Consider the following 27,234-nt stretch of genomic DNA (forward strand, 5'->3'; position numbering starts at 1 on the left):
GTCCAATGTAAAACATTTAAAACTAATAGTTGCTTTTTAAAAGTAGATTCAGTAATCTACTTTTTTAATCTTATCATATCTATATCCTCACAGGGTGGGGCTATTTAACATTTCCAGTAGAATTTTCTATTGACATCTTTTGGCAGGCTGAGAATTACTGTAAGCTGATGTGGGAGAATCTTCTGTTTGTGTTGATTTCATTCATTAATAAAGAAACTGCCTTGGCCCATTTAATGGGCCAGCCCTTAGGTGGGTGGAGTAGACAGAACAGGAAGAAGGAAGTGAGGTAGATGGCTCAGTCAGATGCCACGCCTCTCCTAAGTGAGACAGATGCCATGCCTCTCCTCTCTGAGACAGATGCCATGAAGCTTCAGCCCAAGATGGACGTACGCTAGAATCTTCCTGGTAAGGCACCACTTTGTGGTGTTACAAAGATTATTAGATATGGATTAGTCAAGATGTGAGTAAGAGGCTGAAACTAATGGGCCAGGCAGTGTTTAAATGAATATAGTTTGTGTGTTGTCATTTTGGGGCATAAGCTAGCCAGGCAGCTGGGAGCAGGGCAGCTGGAACACGCAGGGCAGCTGGAACACGGCCCACAGCTCCTCACTACAGTAAGTATGCACTGTGAAGGCAAAGGTATAGTGAAGAACAATCCTTCAAGTCAATAACTATGACAGGCCATCCTTTAGGTAATAGAGAAGGTAAAGGAATGACAGACTATAGAGGGCCCATGGCTGAATCACCTTATTAAGAGCTCTTAGATCTGTCACCATTCTCCATTTTCCAGATTTCTTTTTAACAATAAATACAGAAGAATTCCAAGCCACACTTAACTTTGTTGAAGAGAAAGTGGGAAGTAGTACTGAATGCATGGGCACAGGAGGCCACTTCCTAATATAACACCAGTAGCACAGACACTGAGATTGACAATTAATAAATGGGACTTCCTGAAACTGAGAAGCATCTGTAAAGCAAAGGACATGATCAACAAGATAAAATGGCAGCCTACAGATTGGGAAAAGATCTTCACTAACCCACATCAGACAGAGGACTGATTTCCAAAATATACAAGGAACTCAAGAAACTTGACATCAACAGAACAAATGATCCAATAATAAAAAAAAAATGGGTACAGATCTAAACAGAGAATTCTCAACAGAAGAATCTCAAATGACTGAAAGACACTTAAGGAACTGCTCAGCATCCTAGTCATGAGGGAAATGCAACTCAAAACAACTCTGAGATACCATCTTACACCTATCAGAATGTCTAAGATTTAAAAAAAACACTGATGATAGCTTACGCTAGAGAGGATACAGAGTAAGGGAACACTCCTCCGTTGCTGATGAGAGTACAAACTTGTACAGTCACTTTGGAAATCAGTATAGTGGTTTCTCAGAAAATCGGGAATCAATCTACCAAAAGAACCAACAATACCACTCTTGGGCATATACCCAAAATATGAACACTAATACCACAAGGACATTTGCTCAGCTGTGTTAATAGAAGCATTATTTGTAAGCGCTAGAACCTGGAAACAACCTAGATGTTCCTCAATTAAAGAATGGGTAAAGAAAATATGGTACATTTACAAAATGGAGTACTACTCAACCGTAAAAAAAATTACATCTTGAAATTTACATACAAATTGATGTAACTAGAAAAACATACCCTGAGTGAGGTAACCCAGATCAGAGAAACAAACATAGTATGTGCTCACTCATAAGTGGATATTAGATGTAAAGCAAAGGATAACCGGCCTATAATCCATGACCTCAGTGAAACTAAGTAACAAGAAAAACCCTAAGAGAAACATACATGTATACCCTTGGGAAAGGTAATTAGACAAGATATCCTGAGAAAATTCGATTAGAGGGGGGAGAAGGGAGGCTGGAAAATGATGGGGAGGGGAGAAGCGGGGGGAGAAGAAGAACATAAGGAAGAAGTATGGTTGAGATGGGGAAGGACAGAGAGGGAGAGGAAGGAAAGAGATAACTTGATTGAGGAAACCACGATAGGGCTAGCAAGAAACCTGGCACTAGTGAAATTCTCAGGAATCCAATAGGATGACCCCAGCTAAGGCCCTAAAGAATAGTGGAGAGGGTACCTGAACTGGCCTTCCCCTGTTATCAGAGTGGTGACTACCTTGTCATCATAGAACCTTCATCCAGCAACTGACAGAAGCAGATGCAGAGATCCACAGCTAAGCACTGGACTGAGCTTCTGTAGACCAGTCCAAGAGAGGTTAAAGTAATAATATGAGCAAAAAATGTCATGTCCATAATGAGGATACCCACAGAAACAGCTGACCCGAGCTAGTGAGAGCCCACTGACTCTGGACTGATAATGGGGAAACCTACACAGGACCAAACTAGGCCCAGTGAATGTGGAAGACAGTTGTGTGGCTTGGGAAGTCTGTGAGACCACTGGTAGTGGGACCAGGATTTATCCCTAGTGCTTGAACTTGCATTTTTGAACCCATTCTTTTTGGAGGGATACCTTGCTCAGCCTAGATATAGAGGGGAGGAACTTGGTCCTGCCTCAAAGTGATATGTCAGACTTGACTCCACTTGGGAAGCATTACTCTCTCTGAGGAATGGATAGGGGGCTGGGGTGGGCAGAAGGACAGGGAAGCAGAAAGAGAGGAGGGAGTGGGAACTGGAAGAGGCATGTAAAATGAGAAAAGATTGTTTTTAAAAAATAAATTTAATTTAAAAATACATAAAAATAAAAATATCTCTGAAGGTTTATTTCACTGTGTTATAGTTTCTTTAATTTTGCTATTGGATAATATATGTATCGATTGAAAATGGCAATTTTAAATTTTATACAAATTTTCCACTATATTGCTATTTGCTGAAAATGTTTGCTATATCAGAGTGATCCTGGATCATCATAAATCCGAGTGATAGTTTTCTTATCTTGCTTCTTGTTCAGATTCCAGTTCCTTAAAACTGTGTCACTTTGATGAAAGCATCTTTCTGCTTTGCTTGTCCGGAGATTCTCCTTCTGTAACATATACAGAACAAATCATATAACAGTGAAACTGAGAGGACATAGAAGACTGACATCCCCTGCACTATTTAGAGCAAACTCATCCTTCACCCAACTTCTCCTTAAAACATCCATTATTTCTGACAAATGACTTAAATACACCTTGTGCATAAAAGGCCAAACCACCCTGGCAGCCTCTCCAGTTCTGGTTGTCAACTTGACATACCTGAGAAGAAAGAACTTTGGTTGAAGAATTGACTCATCATCAGATTAGCCTGTGGCATGCCTTTGGAGCATTTTCTTGATTGCTAATTAATAGAAGAGGGCCCAGCCCACTGTGGGTGGTACCATCCTTACACAGATAACCTGCACTTTATATGAAAGGTATCTGAGCAAGCCAGAGGAAGCAAACTAGTAAGTGACATTCCTTGGTTAGTTTCTTCTTCAAGATCCTGTCTTGGCTTCCCTCAGTGATGGACACTAACTTATGAACTAAAATAAATCCTTTTTTTTCTTCAGCTGCATTTAGTCCATGTTTTATCGTGGTCACAGAGAAGCAAACTAGGACACTTTCTACCTTGGTTATTATGGAATTCTCCGAGGTTTAGTTGGGGGAAAGTAATGGAAACACACTAACAGTTTTGAAATCTTGCCCATTTTTTCACATTCTGTGTTCCCTTTATTAACCAGTCCCTTCTTCTCTCTCATGAACTCTTTCATTCCTAATGAAACAGATAATCTGAATTTCATAGAAAAAAACAAGAGTCCTTCTCTCTGATATATGTCATCTGTGGCAGGTCCTTTAGACCTATGTGTAATTTCCTTTAAATAATTTAGTGACCATTTCACACTCAAGCATACAGACACTGTCAGTTTTAGACAGCTTCCAGCACTTACTAGATATGAGAGATGAAATGATGTTTGTATTTGAGCATGCTTGTGAAATATCATCAAGGATATATGTTTCATACAAGGTCAGAGAGGACAAAAGACACATACTCTTGTCCTATTTATATCTGAATCTCCCAATACAGTCTAGATAGAACTGGTCTTTGGTATCTCGTGACTTTCCAGACACATATGAAACCATTGTATGAATGGATATGCAAAGGGTTCCTTACCAAATACAATTTCCATGTGTAAACAGAAAAAGAATCGACCTAGTTACCAGCCTGCCTGGAACAGAGTGACTTGGGAGACAAGGCTGTTTCGCAGCAGGGTTCTACTCACTCCTTCTCTATATCTTGGATAGAGTCAGGCAGAGGCTGATTCTTGGTCTCAGGAAGAAGAAGGACAACAAGGCCACCGAGGATGGGAGAGACCCCATAGATGATCCACGGTAGGTAGTCAAAGTATGTCTTGAGGATCATAAACAGAGGAGACAGGGTTGACCCAATACTTCCAAAAATTCCAATGATTCCTAAAGCAGTTGCCCTTGAGCACAAAACAGAATGCAGAAATAACTGCATGAGGATGCACATTTGAAATTTGATTTAGAATCTTGCATTACTTATAAAAATCAGCAGTGTATTTTGACATAAAAATGTTGATAATTTTAATCTTGTTTTTCCCATTTCTGTTTCATTTGATAGTGTCTTTTCTCAAGATCATAATATTAAAACACCCATTTATCACTTATAAAACCATACACAGAGAAATAAATACTACATGTTTTCTCTACTATGCTGATCCTAGATGCTAGCTTTTGTGTATATGTGTACATGGGGTGGAAGTATAGGGTAGAAGCTAAGAAACTAGAGTGGGGACAATGAGGGAAAAGAAAAATATCTTAAGTGAGAAAGAGGTTAATGGCATACATGTGACACAGAAGGAGGAGGGCAGTAATGACAGGAATAGAAGTAACTAGCAGAAAGGGATTTGAGGGACAAAAGTAGCCAAGTAACCAAAATAGGGTGGCTGTGAAAATGTATAATAAACCTATTATTCTTCACGCCAGCTTTTTAAAACTGATTTTTTAAAAGTAAAAAGAAAAATTAAAGTATATATATTTGCCTTTTCTGGGTTCCAAATATTATCTTAGATTTAATTAGTGGTACATCAGTAGACTTAGCAGTAACTAGCAAAAAAAAGTGACTTGAGGAGACTTTGGACATATTTTGTTGTTATTGTCACAATCAATTATTTAAGATAACTATTCTGTCAATGAGACTATTCTGTCAATGAGACTGAATAAACTAAAAAGCCAACAACGTGACTCTGTGACACTCACCAAAATTAATGTCTGATGGAGGGAACTTGCCTCACAAGGCCTGCTAGAAATACAGACTCCAGAATAGTTGTTGCTTCTGCCTGTAATTGTCTGTGTGCTAATTACATTCTTTCCATAACCTGTATACATGTGTATCTCATAAATACATTCCTAATCTACTGGGCATTTTTATCTGTGGATTGTCAAGAAGAGGGCTTTTCCTTAGCTGTGTTGTCTAATTGGTGTGAATAATGTTAGCCTACATGGAGTTCTGATACATAAAACAAATACAAAGAGAAGCTGTCCGGCTCAGCACTTTTAAGTTTCCATTAAAAGCTGTTCTAGCGCACAGCTTAGTAAAACAGCTGTAATTTCCCCAGCAGCCCAGATAACTGCACACTATCAACTGATATAAAACTTTAAAGTAGCTTCTAGATCACCCCAGGTGTTTTGCTAATTGGATTTTAAGATAAACTATTATCAAAAGAATGCAATCTTATTTACTAGGACATGTAGACAGCTGTATGATTTGCTGAGTCAAGGTAAATAGTGCCAAGTAACCTAATTTCAATACCAGGGACAATAATTAACTCTCTGCATGGATTCCTAACCTCAGTTTTATGATCTTTGTTCAGATACCACAGGACAGGAGTCCCTGACTGGCCAGGGCTAGCTACAAAATGAAAACTTCATTGCCCCAAAATAGAGTTACAAGTCTGCTTTTCTATGGTCTAGGGTTACATGGACAGAAAAAAAATATATCTTAAGATTCAAAATATTTTTAAAGTCATTGTGCTTTGGCAAGTGCTGAATGGGCTCCTCTGCCCCTTGCTCCTGCAGATTGGCCTGCTGCATTCTCTCTGAAGACCCATTTGTAAACAAACAAGTCTCCCTTCCAAGAAAGCCTGGCCTTATGACCACCAATCACAAAATGTTTTTAAGATGCATTTTATACTCCAAAGTGTAGGTTAAAACACACCATTTCCTTATGTTTCTTATTAGTTTAGTTCTATAAGCCTACCTCTATAGATAAGATAGCAAAAAAAGACTTCTCCCTTTACAGCCGCAGTTTGCAGCCCACTAGTTAAGGAATAAACTGAAAGAAAGTGCTCTTTTCTTCCTATCTGGATCTATTGCACTATGAGTTGTTGGGATAACTCTGTTTCTTATCATTTATTGAAGAAGAAATATGTGACCTTCAGATAGATGCCTTCAAGATTTTGTGGGTCTTATATAAGCTAGGTAGAACAAAGAGAGTTAGCAGATTCTGAAGCAGAAGCTGGAGTAGAAGCTGGCATAAATTTGCAAAAATGTAAAAGAATAAGGAATGTAGAAAAATAAGAATGGAAGAAGAGAAGGAAGAGGAGGAGGAGGAGAAAAAGAAGGAGAAGGAGAAGAAGAAGAAGAAGAAGAAGAAGAAGAAGAAGAAGAAGAAGAAGAAGAAGAAGAAGAAGAATGTATCTGAGAAATAGAATTAGAATTGAGACAGAGAATTAGAACTGAAAAAATATAGACAATTAAGACAGAAGAATTAGAATAGAGGCAGAAGAATAAAGAGAGAACAATAAAGGGTACATGACTTATCTACATGTGGTGAGCAGGCTGTTTGCTTTAGCCCTCAGATACTAGTTCCTTCATTTATTGTAGTGTCTCTTGAACCCTGAGCAAAGACTTTTAAGGTTGGACCTTAAAAGCCTTAAATAAAGCCTGATGACTTTATTTCAGTTCCTGAAACCAGAAGTGAATCAATTCCTGAAAGTTATCTTCTGATCTCTATGGACAGATGGTAGCAAGCATATACCTGCATAAACACCTATCGTACACAGACATGCACACACGGTCAATTAATTAATTTAATTTAATTAGTTAAAGGTAAATGTCAAAAATATTTAAGAGTGGATGAGCTAAGAAAAGTTTGTTCTAACCCTGACAGGGAACCTTGAGTCTTGTACCTGATTGTGGTGGGGAGTAGTTCATTTGCATGCACAAGAATACTGCCAGCAGTGACAAAAGAAAATGTGCCTCCCAAAGTTGCCAAAACCAAACGTGCGATCTGCATTTCTAGAGAGAAGAAGACCAAGAACCATCATGAAATCGGAGCTCTGGAGATTTGTATTTCCCAGATGTCAAATGGAAAACATCCTTACTAGGGATGTAAAATGGTGTAGAGAAAATGTATAGAGGCAGAATTCCCTCAGTAGCTAATAAATTGGAAAAGGTGGCTTATCTACAACATATATTAGTTTATGGAGAATTAAAGCTTCATATGCCTTAAATCTCTTGATATTTGCTCAAGAAGTAGAAAACTGGGTGAATTCAAAAGGAGCTCACTTTCATCTTCTCTACCCAGTTTCTCAGCAATTACTCATGCAGAAGGTAGGGACAACATGGAGAAAGGACTAAGGCCTATACACTCATTCAGAGTCTCGGGAAATTTAAGTCCACAATTATGTGCAATACTGTAGAATCATGTCATGGAAAGACGGAAGTCCTACAGTAGAATGCAAGCTGGAGATTGGTTCGGTTTGAAATAATGTCTCAAGACTCGAGAATAAGGACTGCCACTAGGAAACATGTCAGACTTTGAAAATCACTCAAGGAAAGTTTCAGAAAGTCATTTTCTACTCAGGTCAATGTCGCATAATAGTCAAACTTTACATAGAGCAAAAAAAGTGAGGCAAAAAAAGACAGCATTGCTAAATTCGAGAGTTATAGCACCTGTGCAGCACTTATTACATAAGTCCATTTCATTCAATAGAGTCGGTCCTAACAGTCTTGATGGTGAATTCATTCATACTTCCATGTACTTCAATACAAGTGATGTTTATTTTCTTGATAGAATTTCCAGATGAAGGTGGTACTTGTGATCTCATATTATTAGGCTCATAAGTTCTAACTCTACAGAGTTCAGAAAATAACTTGTTCTTAAGGCTGAAGTAACAAGGCAGAGCTAGACAGATGAGGAAACAGTGTACTGTGGTCATTTCATCAGGACATAAGGTCCTGCGTGAACTAACAGAACTTGGAAATGATTGGCACCAGTTTCCACATATAACTTGAATATAATAAACATTCATCTATTAAAACCAAACATGACTGACTATTGGCTCTTCTCTGGGAATCTTAAAGGAATAGTATGTCCTAAATGCCCAGATTGGTCACAACAAATCCTTAGACTGTATTTTGTTTTCATTTCATAGGTGGGCCTAAAAGTCCTAAGGAAACAGGAGGAGATAATTTCTTTGCTCACCCTGTGTTCTTTCCTCACCTTCAGGCACAAATTTTGTGGCCAAAATGGAAACTCCAAACAGGGATAGGATTAACAGTTGACTTATTCTACGGCCCATGTGATTCAGCAAAACCATTCCAATTAAATTGGCTGGAATGGAGACTACACCAAAAAGACACTGCAATAGGAAGACATTAGTCCTTAGGTGCTGGAGGTTGACCAGAAGGCCAATCACAGACATCCATGTCAAAAATCTGTGAAGAGCAAAGAAAGTTACATCATGAGTTTGGAATTTATGCCAAAGCAAAGTTGATGTCAGCTTTAGTTGTTAAAATATAAAGGGATAGCTTTATTAGGTCCCCAAAGTGTCAGTGATGGTGGCAATGGTTCAGTTTCCACCTGGGAAACTGAGCTGGGTTTTGCTAGAAAACAGAAACCTAAAGCATTTCTCAGAAGCCCTTAAAGTCTGGCTGAATGCTCCTAACTGTAGCTGTTAGCATCTCATCTGTCTGACAGAGTTCCCATTTTAACCACCTGACTGTTCCGTCTTCTGAGCATCATCCTTTTCCACGCACCCACATAAAACATAACAAGCTTCTGCAGCTACTGCTGTCCTCAAGAGTCTGGGGCAGTTTGACACTTTTTTTAATTAAATGGTTCTTTCTATCTACCAAAAATGACTGTGTTTGGTTGTTTCTCATTATTCTTGCTTACATTTGGTGTTAAAATCCAAAAGAGACACCTGTATCCATCTTTGGGGAAACAGTCCCTCCTTTAGCCAAACCAAACCCTGCCACTGGGCTCTTCCATGGTACAGACCATTTGCCCGTGTCATGCATCATATTTGACTAGCGTCTCTCTCCTCGTTTCTCTTGGATTCCTATCTGCTTCTTCTCACAGACTTGAGCAAGTGCCCTTCTCTCAGACAGTTTCAAATGTTCTATCACACTCACTGAAGCCTGTTACAAAATATCTTGCTGTCCACAGGCAGTCTCTCATTCTCCCCTCCCCCCCCCCAGAATCTTACACTTGGATGGGGACAACCATCTCTCAAAATCTGCAAATTCACTTGAAAACTCCAATTTACTAGGGGACAACCTCTGGATTGAGCTTCCATCTAGAGGGACTTACCCCATCCCACCCTACCCCCACCCTACCCCTACTGTTCCCTTCTTCTGCATCCTTATGAACTGTAATCCTTAAATCTTTGCACTTGTTTCTAACACATCTTCTAGTTAAAGTTGCCAGTATATGGACTTGGAAGAAAAGGCTTTTCCTAACCATTTTCTATCTACTTTTAGCTCTTGATGGTAGAATTCCTTTTTCTGCCATCCCTTTCTTCATCCCTTTCTCTCTCCATCATCTCAACCATAGAATCCTCCCACTCTAGGCCAGATGCTACCACTCCTCCTGCATACTTTCTCAAATCTCCTTCTCTCTCCAGACTTCAAATTTCATTAGGCCTTACTACCTTATTTTATTAAAAACTAGAAAATCTATCTCAATGGCCAGAAAGATAGTGCATCAAGCTTCCAAATTCACACAGATTGTAACAAGTTCTGCCACCACAGGAGCAAATGCCTTAAATGCTTTTGTTATTCTCCACTCTAGAAAATCCCTTATCTCTAAGCCATTGTCTGTGCTCTCTGTAGTTGTTCCTCCTTCTGAGCACTGGATTCAACCTTACAGGTACTCAAATGTCTTTTGGGTTTGGGTGATATTGAAATATTGTCACATTTGTTCTCTTTTCTGTCAGGAAGATTTTGTCTTATTACAGATGAACATTCATGTTTATGTTGGTGATTTTCCAGGCTTTATTTTTGCTATAACTCAAAGGAGCGCACCTGCTTAAGCTGTTTGCAGACACATACTAACCACTTTCTCACAGCAAGGATTCCAGTGCAGGAGAAAACAGGCAGTGGTACTGATGACCTCTTCTCATCAACACTCATGTAAGCTTCAGGGAATCATGACTTGCTCCATCTGCCACAGCTCAAACTTGCTCCAGATCCCTCGTCTGATAAGTACGCCTGGCATCTTCAGCTCTCCTGCCTACCACCTGCCGCTGGGGGTGGGTCCTTTCCTTCCTCTGGTCTTGAGGTTCCTTCTCACATTCCCAACCACCAAGACTATGTGACAGAACTTAAACTTTCAAATATATGTCTAAGATTCCTATCAGCGCCCTAGTTTTATCTTCTATCCATAGTTTCTACCTATCCCAGCAGATTTCTACCCAACTGGCAAATTCTATCCAGAAATCAATATAATTTTATACTCATAATAAAATCATTGTATGATGATAGGTGTAGTAGAGTCTGTGGGATACATAATGAGTCCTTCCAAAGTTTTAGAATTTTCATTATATCTTCAGCTGGTTGAGGGTTATATAACTGTATATATTCACTGAGATGTTTACATGTATGCACCTTAATTTTGAGATTTTATCTATTTTGAAATTAAAACAGACAAATCAACATACTCAGGGACCAAGTTTGTACCATGACTAAAGTTCTCAGCATCAATCTCTAGTGCTAAATTCAATAGGTCGTTAGATGAACACACTCCTCACTGCACAATTAGTCCATGTTCCTGTTCAAAATGCTTTGACTACCTCCAGCTCCAGAAATTCCTCATCTTTATCTCCAAATATATAAGTGAGAAATTTATCTTCAAACTAGTTTAATAGGCACCTAACTACATAAAGCCTACCTCACAAAGGACAGGAGACACATTCGCTTGCGTAGGATGGGTGTACGGAACAAGTCCCACAGAGAAGATTTTGTCTGTGAGGCCTCCAGCTCCTCCTTCATAGTGTTTCTCACAACCTTCAACAACAACATGAATGAACTGTTTAGTTGTCACAAAATGATGAACACTGTGGGTATCCTGGGCACCTGCAGGGAACTAGATCAATAGTTATTGTTTCTGTCTAGTGACAAATACAAACATCAAAGAAGCAGGGTCAGCTATAAAAGTTGTAAGAAATGTGAACCCAAGACATCTAAAAGAAATTCAAGTGACTTCTGCAGTAAGGTATATTAAGCAAGGAAGTGTAGATAGATTCGGAACACTGAAGGTAGGGTGTACATCAGAGACACAGATCAGGAAGAAAAAAACTAGTGAAGACTCATGTAGATTATGGTCTATAGTGTTTTGAAAGAGAAATGTTCCCCATAGGCTCAAGTATTTGAACACTTGATACCCAGTCAGTGGCACTGTTCAGAAGGTGGAAGGGCTTTAAGAACTCACAGCCTCACCCTTCTTCCAGTTGGCACACTCTGATTTTTGCTTGCAGTTAAAGATATAGTCTCTCAGCTTCCTGCTCCAGCTCTCTGCTGTCATGCCTCCTCTACCACTATGCATTCTCCTCTGGATCTGTAAGCTCGGGTAAACTTCTATAAGCTTCTTTTGTCATGATATTTTTATCACAACAACAGAAAAGTAACTAGTACAAAAGAGACCAGAGAGTAGGCTGTTGCATTAAGAAATCTAACCATGTTGTTCTTTGGAGGAATGTTAAAGACTTTGGAGCTCTGGACCACAAAAGCTACTACCACTGTAAACAGAGCTCTTACCAGGCCGTCCTAACAGGAGTCTGGAAGACATCAGTGCTGAGAGCAGAGCAGATGGCTGGAGACCAACTCACGAAGTTTCAGAGGAGAACAATATTAGCAGCTGAGCTACAGACCTCTGATATGAAATTTTGGCAAAAAATATGGCTGTTTTCTGACCATATCCTAAGAATTTGCATGACACTAAATCACTGGTTCTCAACAAGTGGGTCATGGCCCCTTTGAAATTCAAATGATCTTTTCATTGGGGTCATCTAAGACCATCAAATATTTACATTTGATTCATAACAGTAGCAAAATTGCAGTTATGAAATATCAACAAAAATACTCTTATGCTCACCACAACATGAATAAAACTGTAATAAAAGACTGCACAATTAGGAAAGTTGAGAACCACTGAATTAAATTAACAAGCAATAGACTAATTTCTTTAGCAGAGAATGTTTCAAAACAGAATATTGAGTCTGCCATGTGGTTTTTATTACTGAAAACTCTTATGCAGGTCCACAGTGAAAAAGAGCAAGTGGAGCAGAAAGAAATGCAAAATGTAAAGTTTGCAGAGAAAAAAATAAAAGATCACTAGGATGTTTTGCAACCAAAGCATGTGTTTAAAGAAAGGCTGTAATTGTTAAGAAGATTAGAGCCATTTAAGAACCTCTTCTTGCTCTTCTTGAACAGTGGGAAATGTGCTGAAGAGCAAGACCCCACCGTTAAGCTTCCAGCTGTGAATGGAGAAGGACTAAGAGAAACAGCACTTGTTTTAACATAAAAAGCTGCTGTAGTCCAAGCAGGCCAGGGTACATCCCAAGCTGGCACAGCCGAATTTGGCAATATTATACACACAGAGCTGGCTTTGGGGGCACTAAAAATGCAAGAATGAGGAGGTCATAGATTCTTCCTCTGTGTTCAGAAAGCCAGTGGGGCCAGCAATGTGTGTCAGTTCTGGAGTCACCATAAGAAGTTTCTTAGAGTGTGGGAGGCCTTCAGAGTCCTTTGCATGAAGCTGTGAAAAGAAAGCATGGGTTTCAGTGCAAACCCCAAGATATGGCCAGTGCCAGGACCGTGAGACATCTGCCGAGGAGAGCTGAACACAGGGAGTTAAACAAACCTAAAAGAGATGTATGTTGCAGATGGTGCAGGTGGCAAGTCTAAAATCATAAAGTCAATCTATATCCTTTGAAATTAAATATCTAGACATTGGACGTGGACAGGATTTGGCGTTTGTCCTGCTGGATGCTGGTCTCGCTTTGATCCAATGTTTCTTTGCTATGCTCCCATTTCTCCCATTTGAAATGGGAATGTACATTATGGGTCATTTAGAACTATGTGACTTGATCTAATTTTTTTAATAGGAGGTCATAGAAAAGAGATTTTCTTGAGTTTGTCCTTTAGACTTTCAAACAGTTTTCAAGACTGTGAATGACTAAGGGGACTTTTCAAGTTAGGCTACATAAATTTTACATTATGATATGGCCATGAACCCATGGAGTTCAGAGAGTAGACTATAGTTATTTCAAAGAGAAAGTCCACGATAGACTAATATAGCTGAATACTTGGTCCCCTGATGCTATTTGGGGATGATATGGAATGTTTGGGAGGTAGATTCTTGCTGGAGGAAGTATATCACTGAGGGTAGGTTTTAGAAGTTTATAACCTCACCCCACTTCCAATTCACTCTCTGCTTCCTGCTGCTATGCGTGTTTGCTGCCGTGCCTGCCCCATCATTATGGACTATACCTCTGGAACCATAAATGAAATAAACTATTTTATCACAGCAACAGAAAGTAACTAATATACTATTTGTGATATTTTGATTTCATTCTGACAATAAAGTTTGCTTTGAGTCAGAGGACAGAGCTATCCACTAGCTGATCAAAATTAACCATAGATGTTCTGGAGGACTGAGGACAGATAGGAGACAGGAAGTAGTGAGTGAAGCAGGGCTGAGAAAAGATCTCAGGCTTTTTAAATGGAGGAACAGAAGAGATAGGAGATCACTAGTGTATTCTCCGCCGCTTCTCTTATCATTTAGATCCTTACCCCAATACCTGACTCCTGGTTTTTTATTGATAAAGAATAACTAGATAAATGTTTCTATATACTTTACTAGCTTCCTTCTTTTTATCTTGTCCAGAGCACAAGCCCACAGGATGATGATGCCCTTTTAAAGGTGGTCTTCCTTGTTCATTCTAATAGAGATGATCCTTCAGAGCTGTGTTCAGAAACTAAACTAACATAAACACCCTCACAGGTATGCCTGAAGACTTGTATCCTAGGTGATTCTAGATCTTGTCAAGTTGACCATACCATTGCTTATAGTTTCCTACCAGAACTACCAGTTAGAATATATTACTAAATAGACCACATGCTTTGCCACCAGGATATAGATAAATCAAGCTAAAGTCAAGCTTGAAACTCTCTCCCCAAAGGAGAGCTTTCACAAGACTGGAAAGTGCTATGCAAGTCTTTGCACAACTTTCATCAACAATTTACTCAGCTGTAAATACTTGCGCCATACTATAACATGCCAGGGAGGGTGTGTCTGATTGTGCAATGTTGGTATCTCTGCCAACAACCAATCTGAATGGAGTTAAGGCCTGTACCACAGGAGAGAACTCTTATCTGGTACATCAAACCTTAGTGAACACCATAGCTGTGCACATTATAGACCTTAGAGGGGAAGTGTGGTAATCTGAATGAGAATGTACTACAAGCCACAACATGATACAGAAATTGATCAGTCTTCTCTTCACAAGGACTCATCAGAACCAGGGGCTTTTGGTGAAGGTTTTAAACCAAAAGGCAAGGTTTTTGGCATTATTGTTTTATGAATAAAGTGGCTTGGTTTTGCTGTAGATTTTCACTGTAGCTGACTCCCCTTCTGCTACATTAATTAATTACCACAGTTAAGAACTGATTCCCTATGCTTTGGGGGCTTACTGCTCACATTTCTCTAGCTATATGTGAAAACAGTTTCCCATTGTCAGACTTTTGTTTCTCTCTACTAGGTAAACACAGAGATCTGCCTTCCTGCAATTATTGCAATCAGCAGGCATTTGGTCAGTATTTAGGGTCCAGGAAAGAGCATCCCATTTAAGATTTTCTCAGATATCCAAGGACATAGAATTACTACCTGCCCAAAGCTGCTGATTCATAGCTGCTAAGATAAAAGAATAAGCATGCCCTGGTTTTACCTCACTTAAAAAAAATCCTAACTCCTTACACTCACCTTTACCTCAGTTTACTGGTAATTTTAGTTCAGGAAACTTACTACTTGGTTTTACTCTCAAGGACAGCAGAAGGGATAATTAGCTGCAACCCAGATAAAGACCCACAATGCCCACAAGAAGAACAACTGATAACAGCATACCCTGGAACTGATAATTTAGAGACCTGGGTCTCCTCTTTGTTTCTACCCTTAGAGCAATAAGTATAAACTCCAGACCTAGGCCCATAAAAATCGCAGTGTCTGGTGAATGTACTATCAGATCAAGAGCCATTAACTTCTCCCTGACTGTTTACACAGGTTGCCTAGTTACCTGATATCCTCTGTGCATGCTGGGGGAAAAAAAGCTGCATGGTGAGTTAAAAGTCAATCCATAGAAACACAGGCTGCAACTACGCAGAGATGACCAAAAGGTGAATGACCACTCACCAAGTGGGGCACTCCACTTTCTAGGTTCTCCATACCAGGGGAAAAAACCCTGCATATCTCAGCTTCTCTAGTGAGCCAGCAGGCAAGCTTCCTGCAGGTAGGCTGCTCCAACACCCCCATTCAATTGTAGACCTTGTAAGCTACAAGACCCACTCCATCCCCAAACCTTCCTATTCCCTGAGACCTCAGAGGAACTCTGTAACACAGACTGCAACTAAACAAAGAGGACCAAGAGAGGAACTGAAGCACAGGCTGTGATGACACAGAGTGGACCAAGAGAGTGAACTACGAGAGAAGGACAAGAGAGCAGGCCAAAGGAAACTCCAGGAGCTCCCTGAGACAAAGACAGCAACAGTACAGGGCAGACCAAGAACATTTCCCAAAGATACAGACAGAAACTGCAGGATTAGACCGAGAGGCAAGAACACTGCATGCACCAACTAGAGGAAGAGATGGATAGGCTCTAATGCAAGAATTCATTCAACAACCTAAAAAGCAACATGGTGACACCAGAACCTAGTGGTCACACAACAGGAAGACTTGATCATCCTAACCCAGAAGAAGAAAACAATTTTGAATAACTTTATGAGAATGATGGGGACCTTTTTTATTTTTTATTTATTTATTTTTATTTTTTTTTTTTTTTGATGATGGGGACTTTTAAAGAGAAAATGAAAAATTCCCTTAAAGAAATAGAGGAAAAGAAAAACAAAAATTGGAAGAAATCAATAAATTTCTAAAAAGAAAAATCCAAGAAAAAAACAAACGGGTGAAGCAAACAGTTTAAATAGTTCAATAGTTGAAGACTGAAATAGAGACAATAAAGAAAATATAAACCAGGGGAATTTTGGAAATGGAAAACCTTGATAAATGAATAGAAACTACAGAGGCAAGTGTAACCAGCAGAATACAAGAGATAGAAGAGAAAATCTCAGGTGTTGGATATACTATAGAGGAAATAGATTCATTGGTCAAAGAAAACATTAAATCCAACAAATTCTTAACACAGAACATCTAGCAAATCTGGAACAGCCTGAAAAGACCAAACCTAAACCTAAGAATAATAGGGATAGAAGAAAAGAAGGAGGAGGAGGAGGAGGAGGAGGAGGAGGAGGAGGAGGAGGAGGAGGAGGAGGAGAAGAAGAAGAAGAAGAAGAAGAAGAAGAAGAAGAAGAAGAAGAAGAAGAAGAAGAAGAAGAAGAAGAAGAAGAAGAAGAAGAAGAAGAAGGAATCCAGCTCAAAGTCATAGAAAATACATTCAATAAAACCATAAAAGAAAACTTTCCCAAGCTAAAGAAGGTATCCCTATGAAGATACAAGAATCTCAAAGAACACCAAATAGACAGAATAAAAAAAAGTCCCCTCATTCAATAATCAAAATATTGGGGTCCATCCCCAACATAAATTATCTCTTAGACCAGCAGGGAGGCCTGAGAATAAAGACACAACTCACATGGCTTTATCAGGAGGGAGTTTCTCAGTGATCCCTAATAAAATCCTGAAAATTTTTCCCAGCATTTATTCTCCAAACAGCTTTTATACCAAAACAAAAACTGAGGGGGAAATTCATTAGCATTCTGTTTCCTAGGTAACCAGGTGAAAGTCTAAGGTCACATCCACACCTATCTATGCCTGCTCTGCCACATCTTCCTATCTTCCAGCTCTGTATGCCATCTCTGTCATGTAGGCTGAATTAACATCTCTATTCCAGGCATCCTCCAAATTACAAAGAAGGAGCAGAACAATATTAGCATATCTTGTCCCTTTGTTAGGGATAGCAACAGTTTATCTGTAAAGGCTAGGTGACCCCCTTCTGGGTGGGCAGGTGCAAACTATGGACTGAGAGTCTTACGATGTAGACCTATGGGCCTGTATAATATATGGCCCTACATCAAAATACAAAACATACAGAATAAAGAAAGAATATTAAGAGCTGCAAAGGAAAAAGGACAAGTATCATATAAAGGCAGACCTATCATAATTACACCCAATTTCTCAGTGGAAACCAGGAAAACCAGAAAGTTCTGGACAGATGTACTACAGACACTAAGAGACCATGGATACAAACTCAGACCACTATACCCAGCAAAGCATTCAATCACTATTATTGGAGAAAACAAGATATTCCATGACAAAACCAAATTTAAATAATAACTCTCCACAAATCCAGCCCTACAGAAAGTACTAGAAGAAAAACTCCAGCTTGAGGAAGCTAACTAAATCCACAAAAACACAGACAACAGATAACTTCATACCACCAAAACCCAAAGAAGGGAAACACACAAACACTAAAATCAAAAATATAAGGGATTAACAATCACTGTTCATTAAAATCTCTTAATATCAATGGCTCCAATTCACCTATAAAAAGACACAAGCTAAGAGAATAGATATGAAATCAGGATACATTCTTCTACTGTATATAAGAAACATGCATCAACTTCAAAGACAGACATTGCATCAGAGTAACAGGTTGGTAAAAGATTTTCCAAACAAATGGACCTAAGAAACAAGCACTTAGGTTCCTAATACCTAACAAAATAGACTTCAAACTACAGTCATTCAGAAGAGATGGAGAAGAACACTTATAACAGGAACAATCCATCAAGATGAACTCTCAATACTGAGCATCTATGTCCCAAATACAAGAGCACCCACATATGTAAAAGAAACATTGCTAAAGCTTATATTGCACATCAAACCCCACACACTAATAGTAGGAGACTTCAACACCCCACTCATCACAATGGACAGGTCAACCAGACAGAAACTTAACGCAGAAATAAGAGAACTAACAGATGTCATGACTCAAATGGAATTAACAGACATCTATAGAACATTCCACTCAAACACAAAAGAATATATCTTCTCATCACATCATGGAATCTTCTCTAAAACTGACCACATACTCAGTTACAAAGTAAACCTCAACAGATACAAAAAAAATTGGAATAACCCCTGTATCTTATCAGAACACCAAGGTTTAAAGTTAGAATTTAACAATAACACTAATTGAAGAAAGCCTACAAATTCAAGGAAATTGAACAGTGCTCAGTTGAACCACCCCTGGGTCAAGGAAGAAATAAAGAAAGAAATTAAAGACTTTTCTTGAATTCAACAAAAATGAAGGCACAAAGTACCCAAACATGGGAATCTATGAAAGCAATGCTAAGAGGAAAGTTCTTAGCAGTAAGTGTCTACATAAAAAAAAGTAGAGAAATCTCACACTAGTGACTTAACAGCACACCTGAAAGTTCTAGAACCAAAAGAAGCAGACTCACCCAGGAAGAGTAGACAACATGAAATAATCAAATTGATGTCTGAAATAAATAAAATAGAAACAAGAAAACAATACAAAAAAATCAATAAAACAAAGAGCATGTTCTTTGAGAAAACAAAACAGACAAACCCTTATCCAAACTAATCAAAAAACAGAGAGAGAACATCCAAGTTAACAAAATCAGAAATGAAAAAGGGAACATAACAACAGACACTGAGGAAATCCAGAGAATCATTAGGTCATACTACAAAAGCCTGTACTCCACAAAATTGGAAAATGTAAAAAAAATGGACTATTCTCTGGATAGTTACCACATATCAAAATTAAATCAAGACCAAGTGAACAATTTATAGACCTACCTATATCCAGCAAGGAAATAGAAGCAGCCATCAAAGGCCTCCCAACCAAAGACAGCCAAGGACTAGATGGCTTCAGTGAAGAATTCTACTAAAACTTCAAAGAAGAGCTAATACCTATATTCCTCAAAGTGTTCTATAGAACAGAAACAGAAGGAATATTGCCAAACTCTCTTTTTTTGAGGCTATAGTTACCATGATACCAAAACCACACAAAGACTCAACCAAGAAAGAGAATTACGGACCAATCTCCCTCATTAACATTGATGTAAATATACTCAATAAAATACTGACAAACCAAATTCAAGAACACATCAAAAAAAATCATCCACTATGATCAAGTCAGCTTCATCCCAGAGATGCAGGGCTGGTTCAACATACGAATATCTAGCAATGTAATCCACCATATAAATAAACTGAAAGAAAAAAACATATGATCATCTCATTAGATCCTAAAAAAAGCATTCAACAAAATCCAACACCCCTTCATGATAAAGGTCTTAGAAAGACCAGGATTATAAGGAACACATCTAAACATAATAAAAACAATATACAGCAAGCTGACAGCCACTGTCAAATTACATGGAGGAAAACTCAAAATGATTCTACAAAATCAGAAACAAGACAAAGTTGTCCACTCTCTCCATATGTATTCAACATAGTTCTTGAAGTTCTGGCTGTAGCAATAAGACTACAAAAGGAGATCAAGGGAATACAGATTGGAAAGGAAGAAGTCAAACTTTCATTATTTGCTGATAATATGCATTAGTAACCATAAAAACTACTCCTACAATTGATAAATACCTTCAGTAATGAGGCAGGACACCAGATCAACTCAAAAAAATCAGTAGCCCTCCTATGTACAAATGATAAAGAAGTTGAGAAAGAAATCAGCGAAATATTACTCTTCACAATAGCTACAAATAACAAAATAATTAGACTAACTCTAACCAAAAAAGTGAGAGACCTGTTCAACAATATCTTTAAGTCTTTGAAGAAAGAAATTGAAGAAAATACCAGAAAATGGAAAGATCTCTCATGCTCTTGGATAGGTAAGATCAACATAATACCAAAAGCAATCTATACACTGAATGCAATCCTCATCAAAAATTCCAATGTAATTCTTTACAGACCTTGAAAGAAAAATACTCAACTTCATGTGTAAAAACAAAACAAAACAAAAACCCAGGATAGCCAAAACAATCCCATACAATAAAGGAACTTCCAGAGGGATCACCATCCCTGATACCAAGCTCTATTATACACCTATAGTAATGAAAACAGCTTGGTATTGGCATAAAAACAGACAGGTTGACCAATGGAATCAAATCAAAGACCTGGAAATTAATACACACACCTATGAACAGCTGATTTTTGAAAAAGAAGCTAAAATTATACAGTGGGGGAAAAAAAGCATCTTCAACAAATAATGCTGGCATAACTTCAACATGTAGAAGAATGAAAATAGGTCCATATCTATCCCCATGCACAAAACTCAAGTCTAAATACATTAAAGACCTTAATATAAATCTGACCACATTGAACCTGGCAGAATAGAAAGTGGTAAGCAGCCTTTAATGTATGGGCACAGGAGACCACTTCCTAAATATAACCCCAGTAGCACAGACACTGAGAGCAACAATAAATAAGTGGAACCTCCTAAAACTGAGGAATTTCTGTAAAGCAAAGGACACAGTCAAAAGGACAAAAAGGCAGCCTACTGAATGGGAAGAGATCTTCACCAACCCTACATCAGACAAAGGACTGATATCCAGAATATATAAAGAACTCAAGAAATTAGACATAAAAATATCAAATAATCCAATTAAAAATGGGATACAGGGGCTGGAGAGGTGGCTCAGTGGTTAAGAGCACCACCTGTTCGTCTAAAGGTCCTGAGTTCAATTCCCAGCAACCACATGGTGGCTTACAACCATCTGTAATGAGGTCTGGTGCCCTCTTCTGGCTTGCAGGCATGCATGTAGGCAGAATACTGTATATACAATAAATAAATAAATAAATCTTTTTTAAAAATGGGATACAGATCTAAACAGAGAATTCTCAATAGAAAAATCACAAATGACCAAAAGACACTTATGGAAATGTTCAACATCCTTAGCCATTAGAGAAATGCAAATCAAAACAACTCTGAGATGCCATCTTACACCAGTCAGAATGACTAAGATCAAAAACACCAATGACAGCTTATGCTGGAGAGGATGAGTAGTAAGGTAAACACTCCTTCATTGCTGGTGGGAAATCAAACTTGTACAATCACTCTGGAAATCAGTGGAATCAACCTACCTCAAGACCCTGTAATACTATTCTTGGGCCTGTACCCAAAGGATGCTCAATCATACTACAAAGACATTTGTTTCACTATGTTCATAGCATTATTTATAATAGCCAGAACCTGGAAACAACCTAAATTGTCCCTCACCTGAAGAATGGATAAAGAAAATGTGGTACATTTACACAATGGAGTACTACTCAGCAGTAAAAAACAATGACATTCTTGAAATTTGCATGCAAATGGATGGAACTAGAAAAAACCATCCGGAGTGAGGTAACCCAGACCCAGAAAGATGAACATGGTATGTACTCACTTATAAGTGGTTAGTAGCTATAAAGCAAAGGATATTGAGCCTATTGTCCACAACCCTAGAGAAGCTAAGTAACAAGGGGAACATATATAGATCCCTTGGGAAGGGGAAATAGATGAGGTCTCCTGACAAAATTGGGACCATGTGTGTGAAGGAAGAAAGGAGGGCAGAAGGAGAGGAGGAGGAGAGAAAGGGAAGGGGAAGAGAACTTGAGGGAATGGGATAGTCGAGATGGGGAAAGGACAGAGACAGAAAGCAAGAAAAGAGATATTTTAATTGAGGGAGACATTATGGGGCTAGCAAGAAACCTGGCACTAGAGAAATTCCCAGGGATACACATGGATGACCCCAACTAAGAACCTAAGGAACAGTGGAGAGGGTCCCCAAACTGGCCTTGTCCTGTAGTCAGATTGACAACTATCTTAAATGTCACCATAGAACCTTCATCCAGCAACTGATGGAAAGAGAGGCAGAGACCCACAGAGGAGCACTGGGCTGAGCCCCCGAAGTCCAGCTGAAGAGTGAGAAGAAAGAGAAGGTGAGTGAAGGGGTCAAGACCATGATGGAGACACTCATTGAAACAGCTGAGCTAATGGGAACTCATCAACTCCGCATGGACAGGGAAGGAACCAGCAGAAGACCAAACTAGACCCCCTGAATGGGGCTGACAGTTGTACGACTGTGAGGCCACTGGCAGTGGCACCAGGATTTGTGCCTGCTGCTTGTACTGGCTTTCTGAAACCCATTCTCTTTGGTTGGAAACCTTACTCAGCCTGGAGAAAGTGGGGAGAGCCTTGGTCCTTCCTTGGAGCCATGTGCTTTGCCCTATCTGAGGAATGACTAGGGGGGTGGGAAGGAAGGTGGAAGAAATGGGAGGAGAAGAGGGAGTGGGAACTGCAATTGGTTTTGTAAAATTAAAAAGAAAAAGATAGTTTGTGTTCTTTTTAAAAAATAAAATAATTTTTTTAAAAAATCCATGACCTATTCATAATTTTACTGAAAATAAATATTTTAGCTCTTTATTTAACCACTAAAAATGTAGTGTAGTACACTAACCTTCCCCTCTAGAATTCCCTGATGATTTAATTTTTTTCTTAACTAACTTTCTCCACTAAAGAGTTCACTGATCATGTACTAAGCCCCTTTCACCTTTGAGCTGACAGCCACGGATCTATCTCTCTCTCCCTCTCTCTCTCTCTCTCTCTCTCTCTCTCTCTCTCTCTCTCTCTCTCTCTCTCTCTCTCTGTGTGTGTGTGTGTGTGTGTGTGTGTGTGTGTGTGTGTGTATGAAAACTCTTATCTGATTTTTATGGGGCCAAAGAATTCCAGCCCTGGAAACTGCTAGGGCTGGGGAATTGTTGGTAATAAAGGTATATATCACTGGGAATATTTCTAAGGAGGAGGAGGAGAAGAAGAGGGGGGAACAGACAGATCCTGTGTTGTGAGTAAATTTCATAACCCTCAGATTTTAGGTCCCTTTACTTATTGTGATGTCTTTAATTGAACCCTGCGAGGGATTCTTAAAAGCTGGACTCTTGAGAACCCCATTAAGAATGGCCTCCATAGACGCATGTATTTGAATGCTTGGTCCTCACTTGGTGGAACTATTTGGGAAGGATTAGGAGGCATGGTCTTGTTGGAGAAGATGTTGTCACTAAGGGTGGGCTTTGAGGTTTCTGCGGTGATATTTTGTTTATATTTTAATAAATGAAGTTTGTTTAAAGATCAGAGTGCAGAGCTAAGCCACAGAGGCCAGGGACTGGTGGCACACACCTTTAATCCCAGGACTCAGGAGGCAGAGGCAGAGGCATCTCTGTTACCTCAAGGCCACCCAGGGCTACACAAGATTGAATCTGTCTAAGAGAAACAGGGAGTATCTGGTTCCCTTGCTGGAGAGCCCTATTCTGTATGCCATAGTCCCCAGAGGCATATCCTTTGCCCCACCCCCACCCACAAGAGCCCCAGAGACCTGAGAACAGCCTCCCCACACTCCCAACCACACTACGGGGTATCTTCAACCATGGGAACCTTGGCCCTGTCCCCACCTAGAGAGCCCAACTCTCTAGGCCATAGTGTCCAGAGGACATCCCACGACCCACCCTACCCAGTGTTACAACAGAGACCTGAGAGCAATCTCCCCACATATACCACACAGTTGGTAACAAAGCAAACCTAAACAGATACAGAAAAATTGAGTAACACCCTCTGTCTTACCAGATCACCATGATTTAAAGTTAGAATTCAACAAGACTAATTGCAGAAAGCACACAAAAGAGTGAAAATTGAACAGTGCTCAACTGAATCACCTCTTGGTCAAAAAAGAAAAAAAAGAAAGAAGTTAAAGACTTCCTAGAATTCAATAAAAATGAAGGCACAACATACCCAAACTTATGGAACCTTTTCAAGGAAGTCCTAAAAAAGAAGTTCACAACACTAAGTGCCTACATAAAGAACCTGCAGAAATCTCATACTAGCGATTTAACAGCACACCTGAAAGTTCTAGAACAAGAAGCAAACTCACACAGGAGGAGTAGAAGACAAAAAATAATCAAATTAAGGGTTGAAATCAACAAAATAGAAACAAAGAAAACAATACAAAGAATCAATGAGACAAAGAGTTGGTTCTTTGAGAAAATCAACAAAATAGACAAACCTTTATCAAAACTAACCAAAAGGCAGAGAGAGAGAGAGAGAGAGAGAGAGAGAGAGAGAGAGAGAGAGAGAGAGAATATCCAAATTAACAAAATCAGAAATGAAAAAAGGGACATAACAACAGACATGGAGGAGAGACAGAGGATCATTAGGTCATACTTCAAAACCCTGTACTCCACAAAATAAGAAAATGAAAGGGAAATGGACAATTTTCTGGATAGGTACCACACCACATACCAAAATTAAATAAAAAACAGATAAACAGTTTCAATAGGCCTATAGCCCCTAAGGAAATAGAAAGTCATCGAAAGTCTCCCAACCAACAAACGTCCATGGCCAGATGATTCCAACACAGGATTCTACCAGAATTTGAAAGAAGAGCTAATGCTGATACTCTTCAAATTGTTCCACACAATAGAATCAGAAGAGACATTGCCAAATTCTTTTTACAAAGCAACAGTTGTCTTGGTACCCAAACCACAGAAAGATGTAACTAAGAAAGAGAATTACAGACCAATCTCCCTCATAAACATTGATACAAAAATACTCAATAAACTACTGGCAAACCAAATCCAAGAACACATCAAAAAATATCAACAACTCTGAGATACTATCTTACACCAGTCACATTGGCTAAGATCAAAAACACCAATAATAGCTTATGCTGGAGGAATGTAGAGTTACGGGAAGACTCCTCCACAGCTGGTGGGAGAGCAGACTTGTACAGCCACCTTGGAAATCAACATGGTGGTTTCTCAGAAAATTAGGAATCAATCCACTTAAAGACCCAGCAATACCACTCTTGGGGATATAGCCAAAGGATGAAGATTCATACCACAAGGACATTTGCTCGGCTATTTTCATAGCAGCATTATTCATAATAGCCAGAACCTGGAAACAACTTAGATGCCCCTCAGCTGAAGAATGGATAAAGAAAATGTGGTACATTTACACAATGGAGTACTACTCAGTGGTTAAAAAAAAATATGACATTCTTGAAATTTGCATGCAAATGGATGGAACTAGAAAAAAATATTCTCAGTGAGGTAACCCAGACCCAGAAAGAAAAACACAGTATTTACTCACTCACCATAAGTGGATATTAGACATAAAGCAAAGGATAACCAGCCTACAGTTCACAACCCCCAAGAAGACAGAAAACGAGAACCCTAAGAGAGACATGGATCTCCTGGGAAGGGGAAGTAACACAAGATCTCCTTAGTAATGCGACAGTGTGGGGCAACAAGAGAGAGTGGTAAAGGAACGGGGAAGGGAATATGAAGAATCAGGAAAATCGAGCTGGGTGAAGGACAGAGAGGGAGAGCAAGGAAAGAGATACCTTGAAAGAAAGAGCCCTGAACACAATAAAGGGGGCATTCTTGGGGAATTCAAGGATGACCCGTGTCTCTGTCTCACTGTCTGTGTGTGTGTGTCTATTTTAACCTCCTGCCCCTTGCCTGAATCTCACGAACTGGGTGCCAGCGCACCGAATGTAGACACCGGGGCGCAGTGCGCTGCAATTGGAGGTCTCCACCGAGGTTTCGGCAATTGGTGGTTCCACCAAGATATCGGCCATTGGAGGTTCCCACCGAGATATCGGCACCCTTGTGGGGTTAGCGAGAAACCAAGCACTAAGGAAATTCCCAGGAATCCACAAGAATGACCCCAGCTAAGAATCTAAGCAGTAGTGGAGAGGGTACCTAAAATGCCCTTTCCCTGTAAGCAGATTAATGACTACCTTAAATGTCATCACAGAGGCTTCATCCAGTAACTGATGGAAGCAGATGCAGAGATCCACAGCTAAGCATTGGGCTGAACTCCTGGAGTTCAGCCATAGAGACAGAGGAGTGATATTGCTAGCAAAGGGCCCAAGATCATGATGAGGAAACCCACAGAAATGGCTGACCCAAGGTAATGGAACTGAGAGCAGGGGAAGCTGCATAAGACCATACTAGACCCTTTGAATGTAGGTGACAGTTGTGTGACCTGGGCTGTTTATGGGGCCACTAGCCATGAAACCAACATTTATCCCTAGTGCATGGACTGTCTCTTTGGAGCCCATTCTCTGTGGAGGAATACCTTGCTCAGCCCAGACGGCCCAGGCAACCTTCTATCATAGACAGTAGAGAGGCTTGTAAGGCCATTCTCCTTTTTCAGGACTCATTGGCCATTGCTAGATGAAAGGTGTTGGGAGCAGTGAGACCCCAGATCCTGAATTTCTTGTAATCCCCTGATCTGAGTGCCTACAGCTGCTCTGAGCACGAGACCTTCAGGAGTTCCTGATGGCAGAGTGGTTTCTGGTGGGTTTGGCTGGGGCGTGGCTATCTCTATATAATCTGCCCCTGAACACAATAAAGGGGGCATAATTGGGGAATTCAAGGATGACCCGTGTCACTGTCTTTCTGTCTGTGTTTGTGTATTTTAACCTCCTGCCCCTTGCCTGAATCTCGCAAACTGGGTGCCAGCACACTGAACACAGACTTGGGCGCGGTGCACGGCAATTGGAGGTCCCAGCCGAGATATCGGGAACTAGGGAATGCTGAGAGGTCACCCTCAGAAAGTGAGGGTGGATTGGGGTATATGTGTTAATCCTGACTTCGCTTGGTTTGGCAGCAAGTGGAACTCCAACCGAGAAAGAGGGGTAAACGAACAGGGTTGTCCCTGGCCAGAGGGAATGCATAT

General features: G+C 39.7%; 1 protein-coding gene across 1 annotated transcript in view; it reads right to left on the minus strand.

The window, feature by feature from the left end:
* Positions 1–2,731: 2,731 nt before the first annotated feature.
* The window catches only part of LOC119807106 (solute carrier family 22 member 19-like), a 43,883-nt gene continuing 19,380 nt past the window's right edge, over positions 2,732–27,234 (minus strand). The window contains exons 6-10 of the mRNA XM_038319257.2: positions 11,145–11,260; positions 8,475–8,689; positions 7,159–7,267; positions 4,228–4,431; positions 2,732–3,012 (exon numbers count right to left, since the gene is read on the minus strand). Of these exons, the coding sequence (XP_038175185.1) occupies positions 2,952–3,012; positions 4,228–4,431; positions 7,159–7,267; positions 8,475–8,689; positions 11,145–11,260 (705 nt within the window). The 3' untranslated portion in view covers positions 2,732–2,951. The remainder of the gene's footprint in view (positions 3,013–4,227; positions 4,432–7,158; positions 7,268–8,474; positions 8,690–11,144; positions 11,261–27,234) is intronic.

This window comes from Arvicola amphibius, chromosome 1, assembly GCF_903992535.2.
Source record: "Arvicola amphibius chromosome 1, mArvAmp1.2, whole genome shotgun sequence".
Classification (NCBI taxonomy): Eukaryota; Metazoa; Chordata; class Mammalia; order Rodentia; family Cricetidae; genus Arvicola; species Arvicola amphibius.